At 42.4% G+C, this 21539-nt stretch overlaps 1 protein-coding gene across 2 annotated transcripts in view; it reads right to left on the bottom strand.

Moving 5' to 3' along the window:
* REN (renin) overlaps positions 1–21539 on the bottom strand; it is an 822085-nt gene that overhangs the window by 340763 nt on the left and 459783 nt on the right. For both annotated transcript variants that reach the window (XM_082245108.1, XM_082245109.1), the window contains exon 5: positions 10597–10793. In XM_082245108.1, the coding sequence (XP_082101234.1) occupies positions 10597–10793 (197 nt within the window). The remainder of the gene's footprint in view (positions 1–10596; positions 10794–21539) is intronic.

Genomic DNA, 21539 nt, shown 5'->3' with positions numbered 1-21539 from the left:
GCAGGTCAGACATCAGAACTTCTCTTAGGAAGCACCTGGCTATATGGGACAAAGTACTGAATGTGGGGGGGGCACTAAAGTGTCAAAATTTGTAATGATAGATCTTCTTTAACCACTTGCTGACCGAGCCCTAGCTGAATGAGGGCTACAGCGTGATCAGCTAGTTCTGGGAGGGCGTACTATGACGTCCTCCCCAACTCGTGCTTCACGCACGCCCCCTGGCCATGTCCATGATGGCCAGGTCCACCGAACCCGGCGCATCACAGATCTGGGTAAAGGGCAAATTATAGCAGCCCTTTAACACATGATCGCTACGTCCAATGACGAAGCGATCATTTGTCAACAAATGGGTGCATGTCTGGTTCAACTCCTCCCCTCTTCTCACACCGATCGGTACAGTGTGGGAGAAGAGGAGGGAGCCGGTGCAGCAGCACTTGTGAGCTGAATCAGGTCAGCACTTCGGTTGCCCACAGCACTGATCTGTGCCCATTCATGCCTCATTCATGCCCATCCATGGCTTATCCATAGCTCGTTCATGCCCATCCATGCCAAATTCATGCCTCAATCATGCTGATACTTGCCTCAGTCATGCTCATCCATACCTCATTCATGCTCACCCATGCCTCATTCATGCCACATCAGTGCTCATCCATGTCACATCAGTGCTCACCCGTGCCACATCCATGCCACATAAGTACTCATCCTTGCCACATAAGTTCTCATCTATGCCTCATCCATACCACATTAGTGCTCATCCTGCCACATCCATGCCACATCAGTGCTCATCTGTGCCACATTAGTGCCACATCAGTGCTCATCCGTGCCACATTAGTGCTCATCCATGCCACATCCATGCCACTTTAGTGCTCATTAGGGTTTAGCGAGCCCGGACTGTATTGTTCGGGTTCGTACCGGACTTTTGGGTATTCAGTACCTGGACCCAAACCCGAACATTTCACTGTATGTTCGGGTACTGTCCGTTGTTCGGTAACGTTATTTGATGTTTTGGTGCGGTTTTAATGGCGCGGTTTCAACAGGTGCAAGGCAGCCAATCAGCAAGCATTTAACTAGTGTGCCTTAGAAGCCATCACAGCCATGCCTACTAATGGCATGGCTGTGATTGGCCAGTGCAGCATGTGACCCAGAGTCTATATAAGCTGGAGTCACATAGCACCGTGCGTCACTCTGCTATAATTATACTAGGGAGAGGTTCCAGACTGCTGCTGCTGAGGGAGAGATAGGAGATTACTGTAGGGTCAGGCTGGAGATTGCTTTGAGGGAAAGCATAGGAAGAATCTTCTTTAATCAGACAGCGATCTACATTGATTTGATTGTGTGGGGGTGCAGTGCACGATCTTTTTGCCCCGAGGGAGAGAGAGGAGATTACTGTAGGGTCAGGCTGGAGATTGCTCTGAGGGAAAGCATAGGAACAATCTTTAATCAGACAGCGATCTACATTGATTTGATTGTGTGGGGGTGCAGTGCACAATCTTTTTGACCGGAGGGAGATATGGGAGATTATTGTAGGGTCAGGCTGGAGATTGCTTTGAGGTAAAGCATAGGAACAATCTTCTTTAATCAGACAGCGATCTACATTGATTGTATTGTGTAGGGGTGCAGTACACTATCTTTATGCCCTGACCTGAGCCCAGTGAGGAGGAGAAAGGAGAAAAAAAAAAACTTTTATCAGTCTGTTAGGCGTGCGGTGCTGCACATTTAATGCAAGCTCAGTGCATATGTGTCTGTTTAATCTGCATTTAAAAAAGAAATAAAAAATTTCCTTCATATTTAACCACTTAAGCCCCGGAAGATTTTACCCCCTTCCTGACCAGGGGGTTTTTTGCGATTTTTTACTGCGTGACTTTAACGGACAATTGCGCGGTCGTGCGACGCTGTACCTAAACGAATTTCACGTCCTTTTTTTCCCACAAACAGAGCTTTCTTTTGGTGGTATTTGATCACCTGTGCGATTTTTTGATCATGCGCTATAAACAAAAAAAGAGCGTAAATTTTGCAAAAATAACAATATTTTTCACTTTTTTTATATGAAATTCCCCCAATAAAAAATGTAAAAATCAAAATTTTTTAACATTTTCGGCCAATTTGTTTTATGCTACATATGTTTGGTAAAAAAAAATTGCAAAAAGCGTATTTTGATTGGTTTGTGCAAAAGTTATCGCGTTTACTAACAAAGGGAAAGATTTTTGTCATTTTTGGTATTTTTTTTTTTAACGAGTAATGGCGGCGATCTGCGATTTTGTTTGCGGTACTGCGACATTGCGGCGGACAGATCGGACCCTTGACTGACATTTTTGACACTTTTGGGGGTACCAGTGACATTACTGCAGTAATCAGTGCTATACATATGCACTGTTACTGCAAAAATGACACTGGCAGGGAAGGGGTTAACTGTATTGGACAGGAAGGGGTTAAGTGTGTCCTAGGGGCGTGTTTCTAACTGTAGTGGGACAGGTCTACTATTGTAAAAACAGAGATCAACGGTTCTACATAGTAGAACCGTCTGATCTCCATTTTTACACAGGGGAGAATGACAGGCAGCTTGTTTACATAAGCCACCCGCCTTTCTCCCGCTGTACCGACGATTGTAGTGTGACCGGCGGACATCGGGTCCGCCGGTCACACGGCCGCACTCCTCTGTTAACGAGCCCGCTATTGGCTCAAAACCCGGTGACAGGCGAGCGACGTAGGCCTACGTCACTCTGCCTGGCCGGGGCTGACTGCCCCAGTAAATATACTGTGCGCAGTCAGGAAGTAGTTAACTTTGACATACAGTCTTTAGACAGACACTGCTTTTTTATCCTTCTCTTCAAAAAGCACCAATGTAAGGGGAAAATAATTATTTTTCTGTATTTAGGGAAAAATAATTATTTTTCATTATTTTGGGGGGGGGGAATATTTTTCAGTTTTTCATTGAAATTTGTTTTTTTTTTATTCAATAGCGGAATAGAACAACCACAGTATCCAACCTGTTAGACATGCATTTAAAACACTGCTTTTCTAACCTGCTCTTCAAAAAGCACCAATGTAAGGGGAAAATAATTATTTTTCAGTTTTTCATTCAAATGTTTTTTTTAATTCAATAGCGGAATAGAACATCAGTATCCAAGCTGTTAGGGGTGCGGTGTGTAGCGGCCATTTCCTGCAAACTCAGTGCATATGTGTCTACTTAATCTGCATTTAAAAAATAAAAAACTTTTTTCCTTCATATTATACTGTGACTTACAGCGTTTAGACACTGCATTTCAAATCTGCTATTTAACAAGCACCAATTAAGGGGACAATTATTTTTCATATTGTCATTCATATGTTACAGTGCGATACACCCATTGCATACTGTTGTTGTATTCTGCTTTGTAATAAAAACCCATTTAGGGGGGAAAAAAAGTTAATTGCGGCCTAGGCTGCATATGATACAGTGAGATACACCCATTGCATACTGTTGTGTTGTGCATTGCAATAAAAAAACATTTAGGGGGAAAAAAAGTTAATTGCGGCCCTGTCTGCATATGGTACAGTGAGATACACCCATTGCATACTGTTTATTTATTATTTTATTTCAGGTGCTTATATAGCGCTGTCAATTTACGCAGCGCTTTACATATACATTACACATTCACATCAGTCCGTGCCCTCAAGGAGCGTACAATCTAAGGTCCCTAACTCACATTCATACATACATTCATAGTAGGGCCAATTTTTTATACAGGATCTAATTAACCTACCAGCATGTCTTTAGAGTGTGGGAGGAAACCAGAGTACCCGGAGGAAACCCACACAGGCAAAGGGAGAACATGCAAACTCAAGGCAGGTAGTGTCGTGGTTGGGATTCGAACCAGCGACCCTCTTGCTGCTAGGCAAAAGTGCTAACCACTACACCACTGTGCCTGTTGTATTCCGCTTTGCAATACAAACCCATTTAGGGGGAAAAAAGTTAATTGTGGCCCTGTCTGCATATGTTACAGTGAGATACACCCATTGCATACTGTTGTGTTGCGCATTGCAATAAAAACCCATTTAGGGGGAAAAAAAAGTTAATTGCGGCCCTGTCTGCATATGTTACAGTGAGATACACCCATTCCATACTGATAAGTTGCGCATTGCAATAAAAAACCATTTAGGGGGGGAAAAAAAGTTAATTGCGGCCCTGTCTGCATATGGTACAGTGAGATACACCCATTGCATACTGTTGTATTCTGCTTTGCAATAAAAACCCATTTAGGGGATAAAAGTTAATTGCGGCCCTGTCTGCATATGTTACTGTGAGATACACCCATTGTTTACTGTTGTATTCCGCTTTGTAATACAAACCCATTTAGGGGAAAAAAAAAATTGCGGCCTAGTCTGCATATGTTACTGTGAGATACACCCTTTGGATACTGTTGTTCTATTCTGCTATTCAATAAACACCCATTTAGGGAAAAAATATTACATTGGGGCCTAGTCTGCATATGTTACAGCACAACAAGGCACACAGGTCTGGCATGGAGGCCCAGTTATTGGTGGTGAAGTGGTGCTGTTCCGCAGAGCGACTCATGTGTGCGTGCTGCAGCTGAAACTCCACTATAGCCTGCTACTGCTCGCACAGTCTGGCCAGCATGTGCAAGGTGGAGTTCCACCTTGTGGGCACATCACATATGAGGCGGTGAGCAGAAAGGCTGAGGTTACGCTGCAGCGCTGACAGGCAAACAGCAGCAGGGTGAGAACGCCAAAAGTGCGAACAGACAGCCCGCACTTGACTCTGACATATCGGGGGAATTTCTAAGGAACCTCTGCACCACCAAATTCAGCACATGTGCCAGGCAAGGGATGTGTGTCAAACTGGCTAGGCCCAGAGCTGCTACGAGATTTCGCCCATTATTGCACACCACCAGGCCAGGCTTGAGGCTCACTGGCACCAACCACTCATTGGTCTGCTGTTCAATGCCCCTCCACAACTCCTGCACAGTGTGTGTTTTTTTCCCCCCAAACAGGCAAGTTTTAAAACTGCCTGCTGTCGTTTACCCCTGGCTGTGCTGAAGTTGGTGGTGAAGATGTTACGCTGACCAGATGAGGAGGCGGTAGAGGATGAGGAAGCGGAGTAGGAGGAGTTAGGAACGGGAGGCAAACTGAAGCGCACTGCAATCCTCGGTGGTGGAATGACATGTGCCAAACTGCTATCCGCCTCAGGCCCAGCCACCACTGCATTTACCCAGTGTGCTGTTAGGGAGATATAAGGTCCCTGACCGTGCATACTGGTCCACGTATCCATAGTTAGGTGGACCTTGCCACAGATGGCATTGCGCAGTGCACACCTGATTTTGTCACCCACTTGGTTGTGCAGGGAAGGGATGGCTTGCCTGGAAAAGTAGTGGCGGCTGGGCATGACGTACTGTGGGACAGCCACCGCCATAAGGCTTTTAAAACTCTGCGTCTCCACCAGACGGAATGACAGCATTTCAAAGGCCAGGAATTTTGAAATGCTGGCATTCAGGGCCAGGGATCATGGGTAGGTGGGGGGGGGGGACTTCCTCTTCCGCTCCAGTGTTTGGGAGATAGAAAGCTGAATGCTTTGGGACATTGTGGAGATGGTTGTTGGTGACCCAGGTGGTGGTGTTGCTGGCAGATCCTCTGTTTGCGGGGTGACAGGTGCCGCCTCACTACAGAGGTGGATGAAGAGGCTGGGACTGCAGCAGAAGAGGAAGCAGGAGGAGCCAGACACCTTTCTTGGTTTTTGAGGTGTCTACTCCACTGCAGCTCGTGCTTTACACTTAGATGCCTGGTCATGCAGGTTGTGCTCAGGTTGAGAAGGTTTATGCCTTGCTGCAGGCTCTGATTTCACAGCGTGCAAACCACTCATGTCCTGTCATCAGCACATTGTCTGAAGAACTGCCTCGCTAGGGAACTCCTTTGAGCTGGCTTTGGTGTGCTCGGTCCCTTGCTGTGTTGGGCAGTAGCAGGCGTAGTGTCTAGGACACGGCCTGCTCCCTCTTCTGCTGTGCTGGTGGCTCTGTGCGACCACTGCCTCTTCCTCCAAACTACTCAGGTCACCTGCATGACGTTCATTCCATGTGGGGTCGAGGACCTCATCGTCCTCCACATCATCTTCCATGCAGTCTTCACCCCTGCAACCCTTGTTGGTCTCCACAATTCGGAATTCCGCAGCGGTTGGCACCTGTGTTTCGTCATCATCTGAGATGTGCTGCGATGGTCCTCCCATGTACTCATCTTGAGACATAAGTGGTTGGGCATCGGTGCACTCAATCTCTTCCACTTCTGGGGCAGGGCTAGGTGGATTGCCCTGGGAAACCATGCTAACAGAGTCATCAAAAAGAAGAAGAGACTGCTGCATGACTTGGGCCTCAGACTGCTTGGCTGATTTGCAAGGGGGTGAGGTGAAAGATTAATGGACATCGGCTGCAGGTGCCAACTCTGACCTTTCAGCAGAAGACTGGGTGGGAGACAATGTGAAGGAACTGGAGGCACTGTCAGCAACCCAATCTACTATCGCCTGTACTTGTTCTGGTCTCAACATTTGTAGAGGCGCATTAGGCCCTGCCAAATACTGCTGTAAGGTTCTGTCACCTACTCGCAGCTGAGAAAAGTGTTTCACTTGTGTGTGTAGCTGGCACGGATTGACCACGTCCTCTCCTTGCAACAGGAGCTCCACCAGCAGCACCACGACCCAGCACTAACATGGTGGAGCAGTATGGTAGCACACGCCTAGACGTACTGAATGACTGGTCTGCCCCCTTCAACTTCTGACTCTCCAAATTGGGCACATGGCCTGAGCTTGCCCTTTATGCCTTGGAGGTGCTGGCCTGCCCTGCAGCCAGTGTATTATCTGAACATGTACAGTATTTAGCACGGCTGGGGGCGTTATCACAGACAAGCGCAGCCGCCTGTCCATAGCCAATGTGGACAAGCTCACGTTCATTAAAATGAACCAGGCATGGATCTTCCCAGGACTTGTCCGTATCTTGTGCAGAAAAGACATGTATACCGGCCTTACCCAGCCATTGTTGCATTTTTGATCTTTCTCACTCTTTTTGGGGTGTACCATAATTTAAAAATAAATAAAATGAAAAACAAAAACCAGCTTTGGCTACCTTGTTCTCCTCCACCGCCGCTTACACCTACACCGCCACATCCACCACCACCTCAACCTCCTACTCCATATGGGCCTTGTCCTCCTCCTCCACTGCCCCTGCCGCTTCCACCTACACCGCCATATCCACCGCCACCTCAACCTCCTACTCCATATGTGCCTCGTCCTCCTCCTACATCATTCAAGATTATTATTTTAAATTTTTTTGTTTATGTTATTTTAAGTTATTTCCCTATCCAAATTTGTTTGCAGAGCACTTGCCATGCTCTTAAGATGAGTTTGCTGCCATTTGCAGCCCTCTAGCCCTTTCCATGTTTGTTTTAGAGGCATTTTAGTGCTCAAAAGTTCGGGTCTCCATTGACTTCAATAGGGTTCGGGATCGGGGCAAAGTTTGGGTTAAGTCCGGTTCACGAACCCGTACTTTTTTTTCAAATTTGGTCGAACCCGCCGAACCCGGACATACAGGTGTTCGCTCAACTCCGATGCTCATCCATGCCACATCAGTGCTTATCCGTGCCACATCAGTGCTAATCCGTGCCACATCAGTGCTCATCCGTGCCACATCAGTGGGTGTCAGTTTCGTATATACATGCTATGTGTTCGAAAAATTGTATACATGGACAACTTCATGAAAACAAAAAAAAATAAATAAGTTTTCATTTTCTTTCCACATTTTCCAAAAACTTTCGGAAAAAAATGACATGTTCGAAAGACTTGTTTTGTAAAATGGGGTAATTTTTTGAGTGTTTCCATTGTCCTGGTGCTCCAGGTCCTTCAAAGTGTAAAAGGTAGTCAAGAAAATAAATGTGTAATTTATGTCCCTAGAGCACCTGATGGTGCTCCCTGCATGTTGGGCCTCTGTATGTGGCCAGGCTGTGAAAAAGTCTCACACATGTGGTATCGCTATACTCAGGAGTAGCAGAATTTTTTGGGGTGTAGTTACAAGTATGCATATGCCATGTGGGAGAAATAACCTGTTAATTTGACAATTTTGTGGAAAAAAATCCTCAGTTTGCAAAGAATTGTGGGAAAAAAACTAAAACTTCAAAAAACTCACCATGCCTCTTACTAAATACATTGAAATGTTGAAATGTCTGCTTCCAAAAAGGGGTCACTTGGGGGCTATTTGTACTGTCCTGGCTTGTTAGTGTCTCAAGAAATGAGATAGGGCTCTTTCACGCGGTCCGCTACCGTAGGCGGATCTGTGCTGCTCAGCGGGGGATCAATACACAGATCCCCACTGAGCAGGAAGGTGACATCTCCCTCTCCGCTCTGTGTGCAGAGAGGGAGGTGTCAGAGCCCCATGCATCTCTATAGGGAATCCCATGCACGGATGGAAAATAGGGTTTCCATCCGTCCCAAATTCACGGACAGGATGTGGATGGCAGCGGGTGTCAGCGGACATGTCTCCGCTGACATCCGCTGCCCCATAGGGATGCATGGGGGACCTGATCAGATCCGCCTAAAAAACTGACAGGCCGATCTGATCGGATCGCTCGTGTGAAAGGGGCCTTAGGCTGTCAGTACATCAGGTGTGATCAATTTTCAGTGATTGGCAACATAGTTTGTAGACTCTATAACTTTCAAAAAGACCAAATATACACTGATTGGGGTTATTTTTTTTTTACCAAAGATATGTAGCAGTATCAATTTTGTCATAAATATATGAAGAAAAATTACTAATTTGCAAAATGTTATAACAGAAATTAAGAAAAATGCATTTTATACCAAATTTGTGGTCTTTTTTTCATTTATAGTGCAAAAAAAAAAAAAAAAAAACATCCAGTGGTGATTAAATACCACTAAAAGAAAGCTCTATTCGTGTGAAAAAAAGGACCTAAATTTCATATGGGTAAAGTATTGGATGACTAAGTAATTGTCACTCAAAATATTAAAGCACTGAAACCTGGTTAGGAAGGGGGTATACTGTAAGTGCCCAGTGGACAAGTGGTTAAAGAAGAATTCCAGGTATGGCATTTTGGACCAATGTAACTATGCATATGCATATGTGAATTCCCTTTACAAGTTGGAAATTACTGTAATAGATACCTCTGGTGCAGTGATCTCGATAGCTTCTAGGTCCTGTGCTGGTTTGATGCCTTGCCGTATTGTGAACACAGAAAGTCGGTCACTAGGCCTGGGTGCCATTCAGAGAATGCTTTGAAATTTCTCAAATAATGCAAAGGATTTTCTGATTGGGTAAGGTGGAGAGGCGAAGTGGTGATGCCATGTCTAGACCTCTAGAGGCATTCCACAGGTATGATACGTACATAGTTACGTACCTGTAATATACCAATATTTAGTGGGTGGTTATAAATGCTATTAAATATTTTTTTTCCACCCTAGGGGACAAAAGTTTGAAACACTTTCCCTGATGATGTCATAGCTAGCGATTAAAATCCAACCCTTTCAGACTAGCTTCTGGGCTCTGATAGAACTTGGCTGTTTTTAGCTTGACACATGTTTAACATCAGGAGTGCCATTTCAAAAATGTAGGCCTTCTTACACCATGGAAAGTAGAAAGATTAATGTTATGCTAAATATTTATTTTTTCATAACAGTGTTCTAAACTTTTTTTTTTTTCTACTTTGTCTAAATAGTTTCTAAGGTAACGATAATGCAAAATTTGGTCACGTTGTTGTGTGTGCATGTATCGGTGTTAATACTCAGATCAATCCCTGTGCCCACGTGGAATCCACAAATTTTAGGCCAAGGTAGCACTTGGGAATTTACCCATATTGAGTTTTAGCCCTTCTTTTTCCTTAGCAGGCTGCTTCACCCTTATCGTTTAAGTGTCGAATGCCAGTATTTCTACTGTCCATTGAAGTTCTGATATTTGACATAAGAGTGCCAGAAGGGTAGAAGTCTGGGCCCCATATTCATCCTGGGCCTAGGATGCACAGGTCTTTATTATAAGACAAACACAGGCACTTGCAGGCTTCAACATTGTGTCTGCATTTAGGCACTCTTGTTACGTTAGGCACTTTGTGGCCACGTCAGGTAGACTTTAGTGATGACCAATTAAATTACAATTTAGGTACACTGTACCAATGTGTACTGTATGAAGTGTATTTAAAAGAGCATTTTGTGTGCAGTGTGAGCATTTGTTACCACATGGGAAACCATCTTAATGTGAGTGACATCTTTATGTTTGGGAACTTATCTTCTCACTTGTATTGTCTGCAAAAAAAGGAGAACCTTATTATCTAAGGACGTCAGGTATCTTATCAAAAGTGGGAACGGCAAGCATCAAGAATTTTAAAAGCATACATGATAGCATTTGCCATGGTAGTATAGTTTATTAGCTGTATAAATTATATATTTTAAATTGAAGAGGAACTTCAAGCACAAGAAAACCGTAAGTCTAATCGAATCGTGGCAATAAATTACAATTTTAGGAACCATATGGGGACTTTTTTTCCCACATAATACATATTATGAAACTATCTAGTGATACTTTAGAGAAATGTAATATTTCATTCTTTTCTCACCGACTGTAATAAACGGAGAAAACCTCTTCTTTCAAAACTTGCTCTGACAGAATCTGGTCAAAGACTGGTTTGATATCATCAATTGCCTGGCCGGGAAATCCCATTCCTAGAACACCATCAAAACGGGCAAAGATAAATGGAAATGCAGGGAGAGCTGTGGCCTCAGCAAAAACTTGAGTAACAGGAATGTCAGCAACCTGTAACAAAAGGAGACAGGATTATGAGTACAAGCTATGAAATAACATAACAGAAAAAAATCCTGAAGCAGAGGAGACAGAGAGCTATTACGGAATTTATTCCTAAACTTGGATAATAATTATATAAAATAATGAAACTTTATAAGGCAATTGCTGATTAAGGGAACTCTTTTGTTCACTTCATATGACAGGACTATAATATTATTAGTAATAAGCTTATCTGCTCAGGTTTTATTTGCTGAAGATTCAGCAAATCTATTTCAAAGTTCAGTGAACCCAAACTTTGTCGTGAATCCTGATGAACACAATGAAGGATGAATCCTGCTGCTAAATCCTGGCCTTTTTGAGGACTAGTGGGCGAACAATTATAAAAAATTGGAACGGGAACCTGAGCACTGCCATGGGGGACACTTAAAGCAGTTCTTCTGTTACCTGTGGAAATTTTAAAATTCAGCGGCTATAAAAACTGTAGCTACTGACTTTTAATAAACAGACACTCACCTGTCCCAGGATTCAGCTCTGTCCTCACCCGACCTCTTTCTTCATCGGTCTTTGGACCCCTGCACCAGAATACTGTATATGTATATATATATATATATATATATATATATATATATATATATATATAATGTAACAGGTTTTCCAGGCATTGAGCCTGATATGGGTCTGCCATCGTTAACGGTTACCTCTCCAGCCCATGTGAGCTGCGGCCCTGGGTGTGAGAACTGAGACATTGACAACTCCGGCATCTTTGTTTTGTTGTTTTATTGTATTTAAGGGGATGGGAGAAGGGAATAAGTGGGATACTCCTTTAGGTTCAACTAAGTACAACTTTATCCAGAAAAATGTCTGTTAACGCTGCCTTGACGCCAGCCGACGCTAGCCAATGCTCACTGACACTAAGAACACACTGTAACTTGAAAGAAGTGCTGAATCCTCGACTTTAAGTCCAAAAGACTCAGGACTGTGGAGTATTGAACGAATGACACTGCTGCACTGCAAAGTCACTGACTACTCCATCCAGCCTTGCACTGGCTTGAGGTACCTTGTTGTGAATTCCTGTATGGCTGCAACTCTCAACTGGTACTCTGTACAATTCAGGGCCCAAACTGCAGGCGCCCCCTTTACACTTTTAGCTCTTCAGGGTCCACTGACTATGTACCCCCTCTGTCACTTCAGGGTCCTCAACCTGGGTACCCCCCTTTACAGCTAGCTGACACTGGATCCCAGAACCTCTTCCAAAGTGGTCTCCTCTAACACTTCAGGCAGACCCCCAGGGGCAATCCTCAGTACTCACGACCTGTGTAGGCTTTCCTGGGACAGGACCCCTCTCGCTCTCCGCTGGTTGTCGGCACACCAGATCCCCCCAGCTCAACTCAGCACTCTCTGGATTGTTAGATGACACCCCAAGATATTTGCTTTCTCAGACAGGAGAAGAGACAGCCGTTCTCTCCCTCCTGGGACTCTGCTCCCGCCAAAGACACCCAGTCACGCACTTCCCACAAACTTATACCCACTCACAGAATCCCTTGCTGCATAATCTGCATTCTGGGGTAGTTACAAGCCTGAATGTGTCCCCTAATTGGGTTTCCTCCACCGCCCTATGAGAAGCCTCTCACAGGGACCAGTGGGAAACTCCCCTCTCAGCAGGCACACCTGGAAGCCATGACACCCTAGCAAAAAGAAATCATGGCCCTGCTGTTAGGCAGACAAGGCCCACTATACATTACTATACACAGGGTGCAAGCCAATCACCCACCCACCCACCACAGAGGACCAGCCAGCCAGCCACCCACCACAGGGTGCCAGCCAGCCAACCACCCACCACAGGGTGCCAGCCGCCCACTCACCACAGGGTGCCAGCCAGCCACCCACCCACCCACCCACCACAGTGTGCCAGCCAGCCACCACAGGTGCCAGCCACCCACCACAGGGTGCCAGCCAGGCACCCACCCACCACAGGGTGCCAGCCAGCCAGCCACCCACCCACCACAGGGTGCCAGCCAGCCACCCACCATAGGGTGCCAGCCACTCATCACCACAGGGTGCCAGCCAGCCATTTTGTTTAAGCCTATATTAGTGTCTTTTCAAGTTTCAATGGAGATGGATGGAGATAGAAAATTTTAAATTGTGGTCTGGGACTATTTCTGTTCTCCATCTCCAGGAAAATCAGCAGCACTGTGCAACACTTGCAAAAACAATGTAAGCATGGGATCAATAACTGCAAAAAACAAAAATACATATAATCTTTGGGCCCATCTAAGAGTTCATCATGTTGAATTGTATAATGTAGGACAGAAAAAACAAAATGAATCACAAGGTGAAACATCACTATCCCAGGCAACAATAACAGATACGTTTCAGAAAAAAACAGGTGGCAAAAATCTGATGGTAGATCCCAAATGCTGGACAGAGTAATCACAGAGATGATGGTCACTGATAACCAGCCATTTACAATAGTGTCTGACTCTGGATTTAAGACGTTGGTGTCCATCCTTGAGCCAAGGTACACACTGTAGAGTGACAAATTTTATCGAACTGAAATGCTGCAAATAATTCACCAAAAGGTCGTTGACAAAGTAAAGACTATGCTGCAACCAGAGAATGCTGGCAACTCACTCATATTCACGACTGATTGCGGGTCAGGACAAACAAAATCACTAATGAGTCTTACATGCCACTTCATTGACAGCGGATGGACAAGAAGGCATTTGGTGTTGAATAGGGATGATCGAACGGTTCGGGTCCACCATCGGTTCGGCCCGAACATTGGGTGTTCGAGGTTCGGCCGAATTTAGAACTTTTTGCCCAAAAAGTTCGGAATTCGGCAACCAGAACCGCCCAAAATGCAATGCTTCAGGAAATGTGCTTTAAAAGCCCGTGATTGGACCAGAACCATTAGCAAAAGCCAATTGAGGGGGCAGAAGAATGCTAGGAATGTGATTGGAGTGACTAGGGGGTCCCTAGACCAATCATTAGTGAATACGCCCCCCAGTATATAAGATCGCCCCCGCCATATTCCCAGCATTGTTATACTGGACATGGAAGAGAGTGGAAGCAGTTCTGTTAATTTTACTTTAAAAGTGTCATTTAGCTATTTTTAGTGTGAGGAAAGGGATATCTAGTGTAGTTAGAGTGCTCCTTTACACTTAAGTTAGCTTCAAAAATTTAGTTTCTGTAGGGAAAGTGTTAAGTGTCAGGGGACCGTAGTGTAGTGTAGGGTTAACTGACAGTGACTGCTATGGCAGGGTGACAAAACCCTTCCATAGCAGGGTGACCGCTATAGAGAAATGATCATTTCTCTGCTTCGGGACAGGAATGTGGCTTCTCACCAGCAAGCATTTTTTAATGCTGCAGGGGCTGCCACTGCCAGTGCTTTTTTGAGGACATGTTTGATGTCAGACATGACATCTGAATATGTGTATAGGGGGTATATATAGACATATATGTCTGAATATATACCCCTAGACATATATAGGTGTGATAGTAGCAGAAATAAATGCTTGCGCTAATGAAATCATTTACAGTAATATATTTCTGCTACTATCACACCTATATATGTCTAGGGGTATATATTCAGACATATATGCCTATATATACCCCCTATACACATGTTCAGATGTTTTGCCTGCCTCAAAAGAACCCCAAAAAATGCCAAAAAAACGCTAGTGTCAAAAAAAAAAATGCCCAGGTGTGTTTTTGCTGGCATTTTTTGGGGGGTTTTGGAGGCAGGCAAAACATCAGAACTTGTGCACAGTACCACTATACACAAGTTCAGATGTTTTGCCTGCCTCAAAAGAACCCCAAAAAATGCCAAAAAAAAGCTAGCGTCAAACAAAAAATGCCCAGGTGTGTTTTTGCTGGCATTTTTTGGGGGGTTTTGGAGGCAGGCAAAACATCAGAACTTGTGCACAGTACCACTATACACAAGTTCAGATGTTTTGCCTGCCTCAAAAGAACCCCAAAAAATGCCAAAAAAAACGCTAGCGTCAAAAAAAAAATGCCCAGGTGTGTTTTTGCTGGCATTTTTTGGGGGGTTTTGGAGGCAGGCAAAACATCAGAACTTGTGCACAGTACCACTATACACAAGTTCAGATGTTTTTCCTGACTGCAAAGAACCCAAAAAAATGCCTGCTATTAAACCGGCAAGGTGTTACAGCAGAGAAGCCATATTCCTGTGCTTAAAGTTTTCTAATACAAACGATCTTTTTTTTTATGGTTCTGGACATGCTACAGAGCTGAAACTTCACAGGTACACCTTTTAGACCCCCCAGACACAAAATCACACAAAAAAAAGTTCTTAAAAATTGTCATTTTTGATAAAAAAGCCAATTATTGAAAAATTTAAAAAAAAAAAAGATTTTTTGATTTTTACTTTGGATTTAGTATCTGGGGGGTCTAAAAAGTGTACATGTGAAGTTTCAGCTCTGTAGCATGTCCAGAACCCCCCAAAAATTAGCATTTTCTTATAATTTTTATTAGAACAGGAATACGGCTTCTCTACGGCGCTTTTTCTTGCATTTATCGGGCATTTTTGGAGGCAGGCATGACTTTTTTTGGATTTAGTGTCTGGGGGGTCTAAAAAGTGTACCTGTGAAGTTTCAGCTCTGTAGCATGTCCAGAACCAGAAAAAAAGATAATTTTTCAGTAGAGCAGGGATGGTGGGACCCCTCTTTTACACTTATATGATCTTTTTTTGGGGTTCTGGACATGCTACAGAGCTGAAACTTCACAGGTACACCTTTTAGACCCCCCAGACACAAAATCACACAAAAAAAGTTCTTAAAAATTGTCATTTTTGATAAAAAAGCCAATTATTGAAAAATTAAAAAAAAAAAAAAAAAAAAAAGAGATTTTTTGATTTTTACTTTGGATTTAGTATCTGGGGGGTCTAAAAGGTGTGCATGTGAAGTTTCAGGTCTGTAGCATGTCCAGAACCAGAAAAAAAAAGATCGTTTGTATTAGAAAACTTTAAGCACAGGAATATGGCTTCTCTGCTGTAACACCTTGCCGGTTTAATAGCAGGCATTTTTTTGGGTTCTTTGCAGTCAGGAAAAACATCTGAACTTGTGTATAGTGGTACTGTGCACAAGTTCTGATGTTTGCCTGCCTCCAAAATCCCCAAAAAATGCCAGCAAAAACACACCTGGGCATTTTTTTTTTGACGCTAGCGTTTTTTTTGGCATTTTTTGGGGTTCTTTTGAGGCAGGCAAAACATCTGAACATGTGTATAGGGTGTATATATAGGCATATATGTCTGAATATATACCCCGAGACATATATAGGTGTGATAGTAGCAGAAATATATTACTGTAAATGATTTCATTAGCGCAAGCATTTATTTCTGCTACTATCACACCTATATATGTCTAGGGGTATATATTCAGACATATATGTCTATATATCCCCCCTATACACATGTTCAGATGTTTTGCCTGCCTCAAAAGAACCCCAAAAAATGCCAAAAAAAAACGCTAGCGTCAAAAAAAAAAAATGCCCAGGTGTGTTTTTGCTGGCATTTTTTGGGGAATTTTGGAGGCAGGCAAAACATCAGAACTTGTGCACAGTACTACTATACACAAGTTCAGATGTTTTTCCTGACTGCAAAGAACCCAAAAAAATGCCTGCTATTAAACCGGCAAGGTGTTACAGCAGAGAAGCCATATTCCTGTGCTTAAAGTTTTCTAATACAAACGATCTTTTTTTTTCTGGTTCTGGACATGCTACAGACCTGAAACTTCACATGCACACCTTTTAGACCCCCCAGATACTAAATCCAAAGTAAAAATCAAAAAATCTCTTTTTTTTTTTTTTTTTTTTTTTTTTTAATTTTTCAATAATTGGCTTTTTTATCAAAAATGACAATTTTTAAGAACTTTTTTTGTGTGATTTTGTGTCTGGGGGGTCTAAAAGGTGTACCTGTGAAGTTTCAGCTCTGTAGCATGTCCAGAACCAGAAAAAAAGATCATATAGGTGTTAAAGTTAAAGGAGGCTCCCGAACCACATCCCTGTTCTACTGAAAAATTATCTTTTTTTTTTTCATGGTTCTGGACATGCTACAGAGCTGAAACTTCACATGCACACCTTTTAGACCCCCCAGATACTAAATCCAAAGTAAAAATCAAAAAAATCTCTTTTTTTTTTTTTTTTTAATTTTTCAATAATTGGCTTTTTTATCAAAAATGACAATTTTTAAGAACTTTTTTTTGTGTGATTAATAGTCCCTGGAGCATGACCCAGAACCCTAGGCACTTTTTAGGGGCATTTATTGGGTTTTAGGGCTTAAAAATGGTGTTTTTTGATTACAGAAGTTCGGGTCCCATTGATTTCAATGGGGTTCTGAAATCCGAACCGAACTTTCGTGAAGTTCGGGTGTTCTGGTCGAACCGAACTTTTCAAAAGTTCGATCATCCCTAGTGTTGAATACAAAAGTGATGCAAGGATCCCACACTGGGGAGTACAATAAAGAAATGTTTCTAGAAGAATGGGGAATCACCATTTTTGACTTTTTGACAGAAATAGTGATCCTCTTCAGTGGTGGAAAGAAAATGAGGCACGCTACAAAAGACTTGCTTGTCATGTTAGAAGATACCTTTCTGCTCCTCCTTCCTCGGTACCAAGTGAGCGTTTTTTTTAGTGAAGTGGCAGCAAGTTATGAAAAGAAAAGAAGCCGTTTAACTGATAAACATGCTGAAATGTTATGCTTTCTGCACTATAATATTGTTCTACTTAACTGGGAGTATTGATTTTAAAGTGAAGTAGTAGTGTCTGTCCACCAGTCCACTGAGTCCACTCCAATCCACTGTCTAGCTTTTGTCTAGCTATTTTTTCTAGCAGTTTGCATTTAGTGCAAAACTGCTGCAAAAAAAGCTAGACAGTGGATTGGAGTCAGTGGACTACTGCTGCAGTAGTGCGCCACTCACTGCTGTAATAATTTAAATCACTACTGCAGCAGTGCAGTGGTGATTTAAAATTATTTCAGTGAGTGAGTGTCCACTGACTCCAGTCCAATCCACTGTGTAGCTGTTGTGTTGCCTAGCTTTTTTTCTAGCAGTTTTGCACTGACTGCAGTAGTTTTGAATATTTTTTGTAGATCTATTTATAAATGAGTATAACATATAATCATATGGAATTAGGGTTCATTATCTAAATCATGATCACCTGTTTAATTAGCGATGTGTATGTACCTTTAAGAGATGCGGTATGTTTACTAGCTATTATAATAATTGTATAAGTAGTATACAGCAGACAGATCAGACTCATGAATGTGTTAGATATCAATTCAATTTATTATTTTTAGCCTGATGTCAGAAGTTTTTTCTGAATTTTTTTTAGATATAAAGGTCTTAGACATGCAGCATGTTTACAATATGGCTAATTAGGGATTCTTCCATTTGTCACACATAGCAGAGTGTGAGCGCATTTGATTGTGCTTATTATTCTGCATGTGCAGTCTGAGTGAGATAATGCAGAGAGGTTCCATACTCTGATAGGGGAAGCGAGCGGCTTTCCCCCACTTAAAATGGTGCGGTGTCTCTCAGCATCCTGACGCTCCGTTAGACATTTTTCATTAAGGTCACATCAGCACTAGCACTTTACACATGGTTATGCACATTAATTTATTTTTATATAACAATTGTCATAGCTTTTTTCACCTTAGTTACCATATTATTGGTCCTCTTTATTCCGTTATCATACTGCCATCTTGAGGACAGTTCGCAAATTATATCAATCATATTTATTCACTTTTTGTTATTTTGCACATTATTTGGAGTGTGCAGTATATATTTCTTTAATTTTTTCCATTTTTATATCACAACATATTTAGTTTGCATACTACACGTCAGTGGGAGTCAGCTACATATGATATACGTGTATGCATATATATTTTTGCATTTTAGCACATTTTCCAACGTGCAGGCTCAATTTCATGTGTGCACTTTACCAGGCTGGGTGAAAAAGCTGGTAGATTTTCATTCAGTACATATTATATACCCCACACTGATTATAGAAGAGGTAACCACAATCTTGTACAGGCACTTTAAATCATGATTTTTTCCTATTTGTCCATCTAAAGAGTTTAATTAGCCTGTCCCAGCTGGATTTGGGTTTATAGGAATTTGCGCTCGTTCTTTCTTGCTTTCATATATATGTAGTATACCTACAGCTAACCAGCAGCATTTTCCGTTGACCTTATTATATCATTTAGATTGTCCTATCTCCGATCCAAAGGTGACATCCAGGGCGCTTGATAATATATTTTCCTGTTAGCCTGTTCAGAAAGCCCACGGCGGGCAACACTATCTTGCATGCGTCCAGTTTCCACCCAAGACCATTAATCCAATCCATACCTTACAGCCAGTACTTCCGCATCAAACGCAATTGTACTGATGCTGATACTTTTGAGGCAGCTGCCGTGGAACTTCGGGACAGCTTACTGCGGAGAGGATATTCCAAAACCATCTTAAAAAAGGCCGACAAAAAAGCATGTGAAAAAGAGAGACAGGAACCACTATCTCCTTCCCCTCATCAAGGGGATAATACAATGAGAATCATTACCAGATTCTCAGAACAACATTCAACCATCAAAAAAATTGTAAGCAGATACTGGCATATGTTAGCGATGGACCCTATTCTGGGATGTCATGTCCCTAAAAATCCCCAATTCACATATAGGAAAGTACCTGCCCTCATGGACAAATTGGTACGAAGCGAATACAAGGGTAAAAATTGTGACGATCCCTGCAAATACAAAAGGTATATATATGTGCGGTAGTTGTAACTACTGCAGATATATGTACACTAAGAAACACCCAGTACTCCCCAATGGCCACAAGTTTGTGGCAAAGAATTTTGCGAATTGCTGCACTTTCAGGGTAATATACCAACTTATATGTGACTGTGGATGTTTTTATATTGGAAAAACAAAATTCTAATTTTGGAAAAGAGCATATCGTCACATTTCAAGCATGAGAACTTGCAACCCCCGAACTCCCCTTGGTTCACCATACTACCATTGTCCATGGAGGCAAATTTCCTAATTTTTGATTTTAGACCGTATCCACCCCAATCCTAGAGGAGGTGATTGGAATAAAACTCTCCTGCAGATGGAACTTAAGTGGATATATTTCTGTAAAGCTACAGAGCTCCCTAGCCTTAACAAGATGGTATATTTCCGTCCGTTTCTTGAGGGCTTTGTCTCAGGGGGCATGGAAAAATAAGTTTTTCACCTTGGTACAAATAACCACCAAATATTAAGTACTTATATTTTATACTTATTTTGGGATTTGTGACTGCAGTGGCAATCATGTTTGTTCGATATTTGTCTTCCTTCTTCTTCTCATGTGGAAACTGTATGTACATACAGTATATATATATATATATATATATATATATATATCTTATATACATTTCAATAGTTTTCCTACTTTAGATTGTCACTATATAGTTTCTTTTGTATGTTTGTCTAATGTTGATTTGGCTGAATATCTTTGTTTACAAATAGTCTACAATTTCTGCTATGATGGTTGTTACCCGTGTTTACCAATATATATATTTAATTGCTTGTATGATTTATAAACATATATTTGGACCTATGATAGCTCCATGACGTTAGATTAATAACCTTCCCTTTCCGACTGATGTCTTTTTTATTTCCCAGCGATTCGATTTTTTGTTCGGGGCTCTGCACTCCCCGATTGGCCCTCATTGGACGACCCGGCATGGAAAGGGCACCGTTTTCACGTGTGCCCTACTTTGAGCATCGGTTTCCACTCTCAGGATCTGTTTTCAGACACCCGGCGCATGCTCTATACCTCCCCTTAACCGTGCAATGCATGGCTGGGAGGTACTTCCATGTCGGTTGAACGCAAGAACTGGTCGCTGTTCCTTCGCGCCATCGCTGTTTGGCATATGCGCGCCAGGGAGCCCATTCAGAAATAGGGATGATCGAACTTTTCAAAAGTTCGGTTCAGCCAGAACATCCGAACTTCCGGAAAGTTCGGCCCGGATTTCACAACCCCATTGAAATCAATGGGACCCGAACTTCGGTAATCAAAAAACACAATTTTAAAGCCATAAAACCCAATAAATGCCCCTAAAAAGTGCCTAGGGTTCTGGGTCATGCCCCAGGGACTATGAATCACACAAAAAAATGTTCTTAAAAATTCTCATTTTTTGAGAGCCAATTATTGAAAAAATTAAAAGAAAATTAGATTTTTTTGATTTTGATTTAGTGTCTGGGGGGTCTAAAAAGTGTACCCGTGAAGTTTCAGCTCTGTAGCATGTCCAGAACCATAAAAAAAAAAGATTGTTTGTATTTTGTCACTTATAGAACCGGGATATGGCTCCGCTCTTTTCACGCCTTGCTGGTTTAGTATCAAGCATTTTTTTGGGCATTTTCTGGGGGTTATTGGAGGCAGGCAAAACATCAGAACTTCTGTGTAGGGTGATATATACACACATACTTATATGTATATATACCCATACACATATATAGGTGTGAAAGTAGCAGAACACTATACTTTTGCTAATGAAATAATTTGCACTAATATGGCTCCGCTCCTATTACACCTATATATGTGTAAGTGTAAAATACATATAAGTGTGTGTGTATATATATATACCCCTATGCAGAAGTTCAGATGTTTTGCCTGCCTCCAAAGAACCCAAAAAAATGCCCAAAAAAACGCCTGCAAGAACAAACCTGGGCATTTTTTTTTTGGCACTGGCATTTTTTTCCACATC

This window comes from Pelophylax lessonae, assembly GCF_965119305.1.
Source record: "Pelophylax lessonae genome assembly, chromosome: 2".
In the NCBI taxonomy this organism is placed as follows: domain Eukaryota; kingdom Metazoa; phylum Chordata; class Amphibia; order Anura; family Ranidae; genus Pelophylax; species Pelophylax lessonae.
The sequence above is the reverse complement of the archived record's forward strand: the minus strand, read 5'-3'. Positions and strand labels throughout refer to the sequence as shown.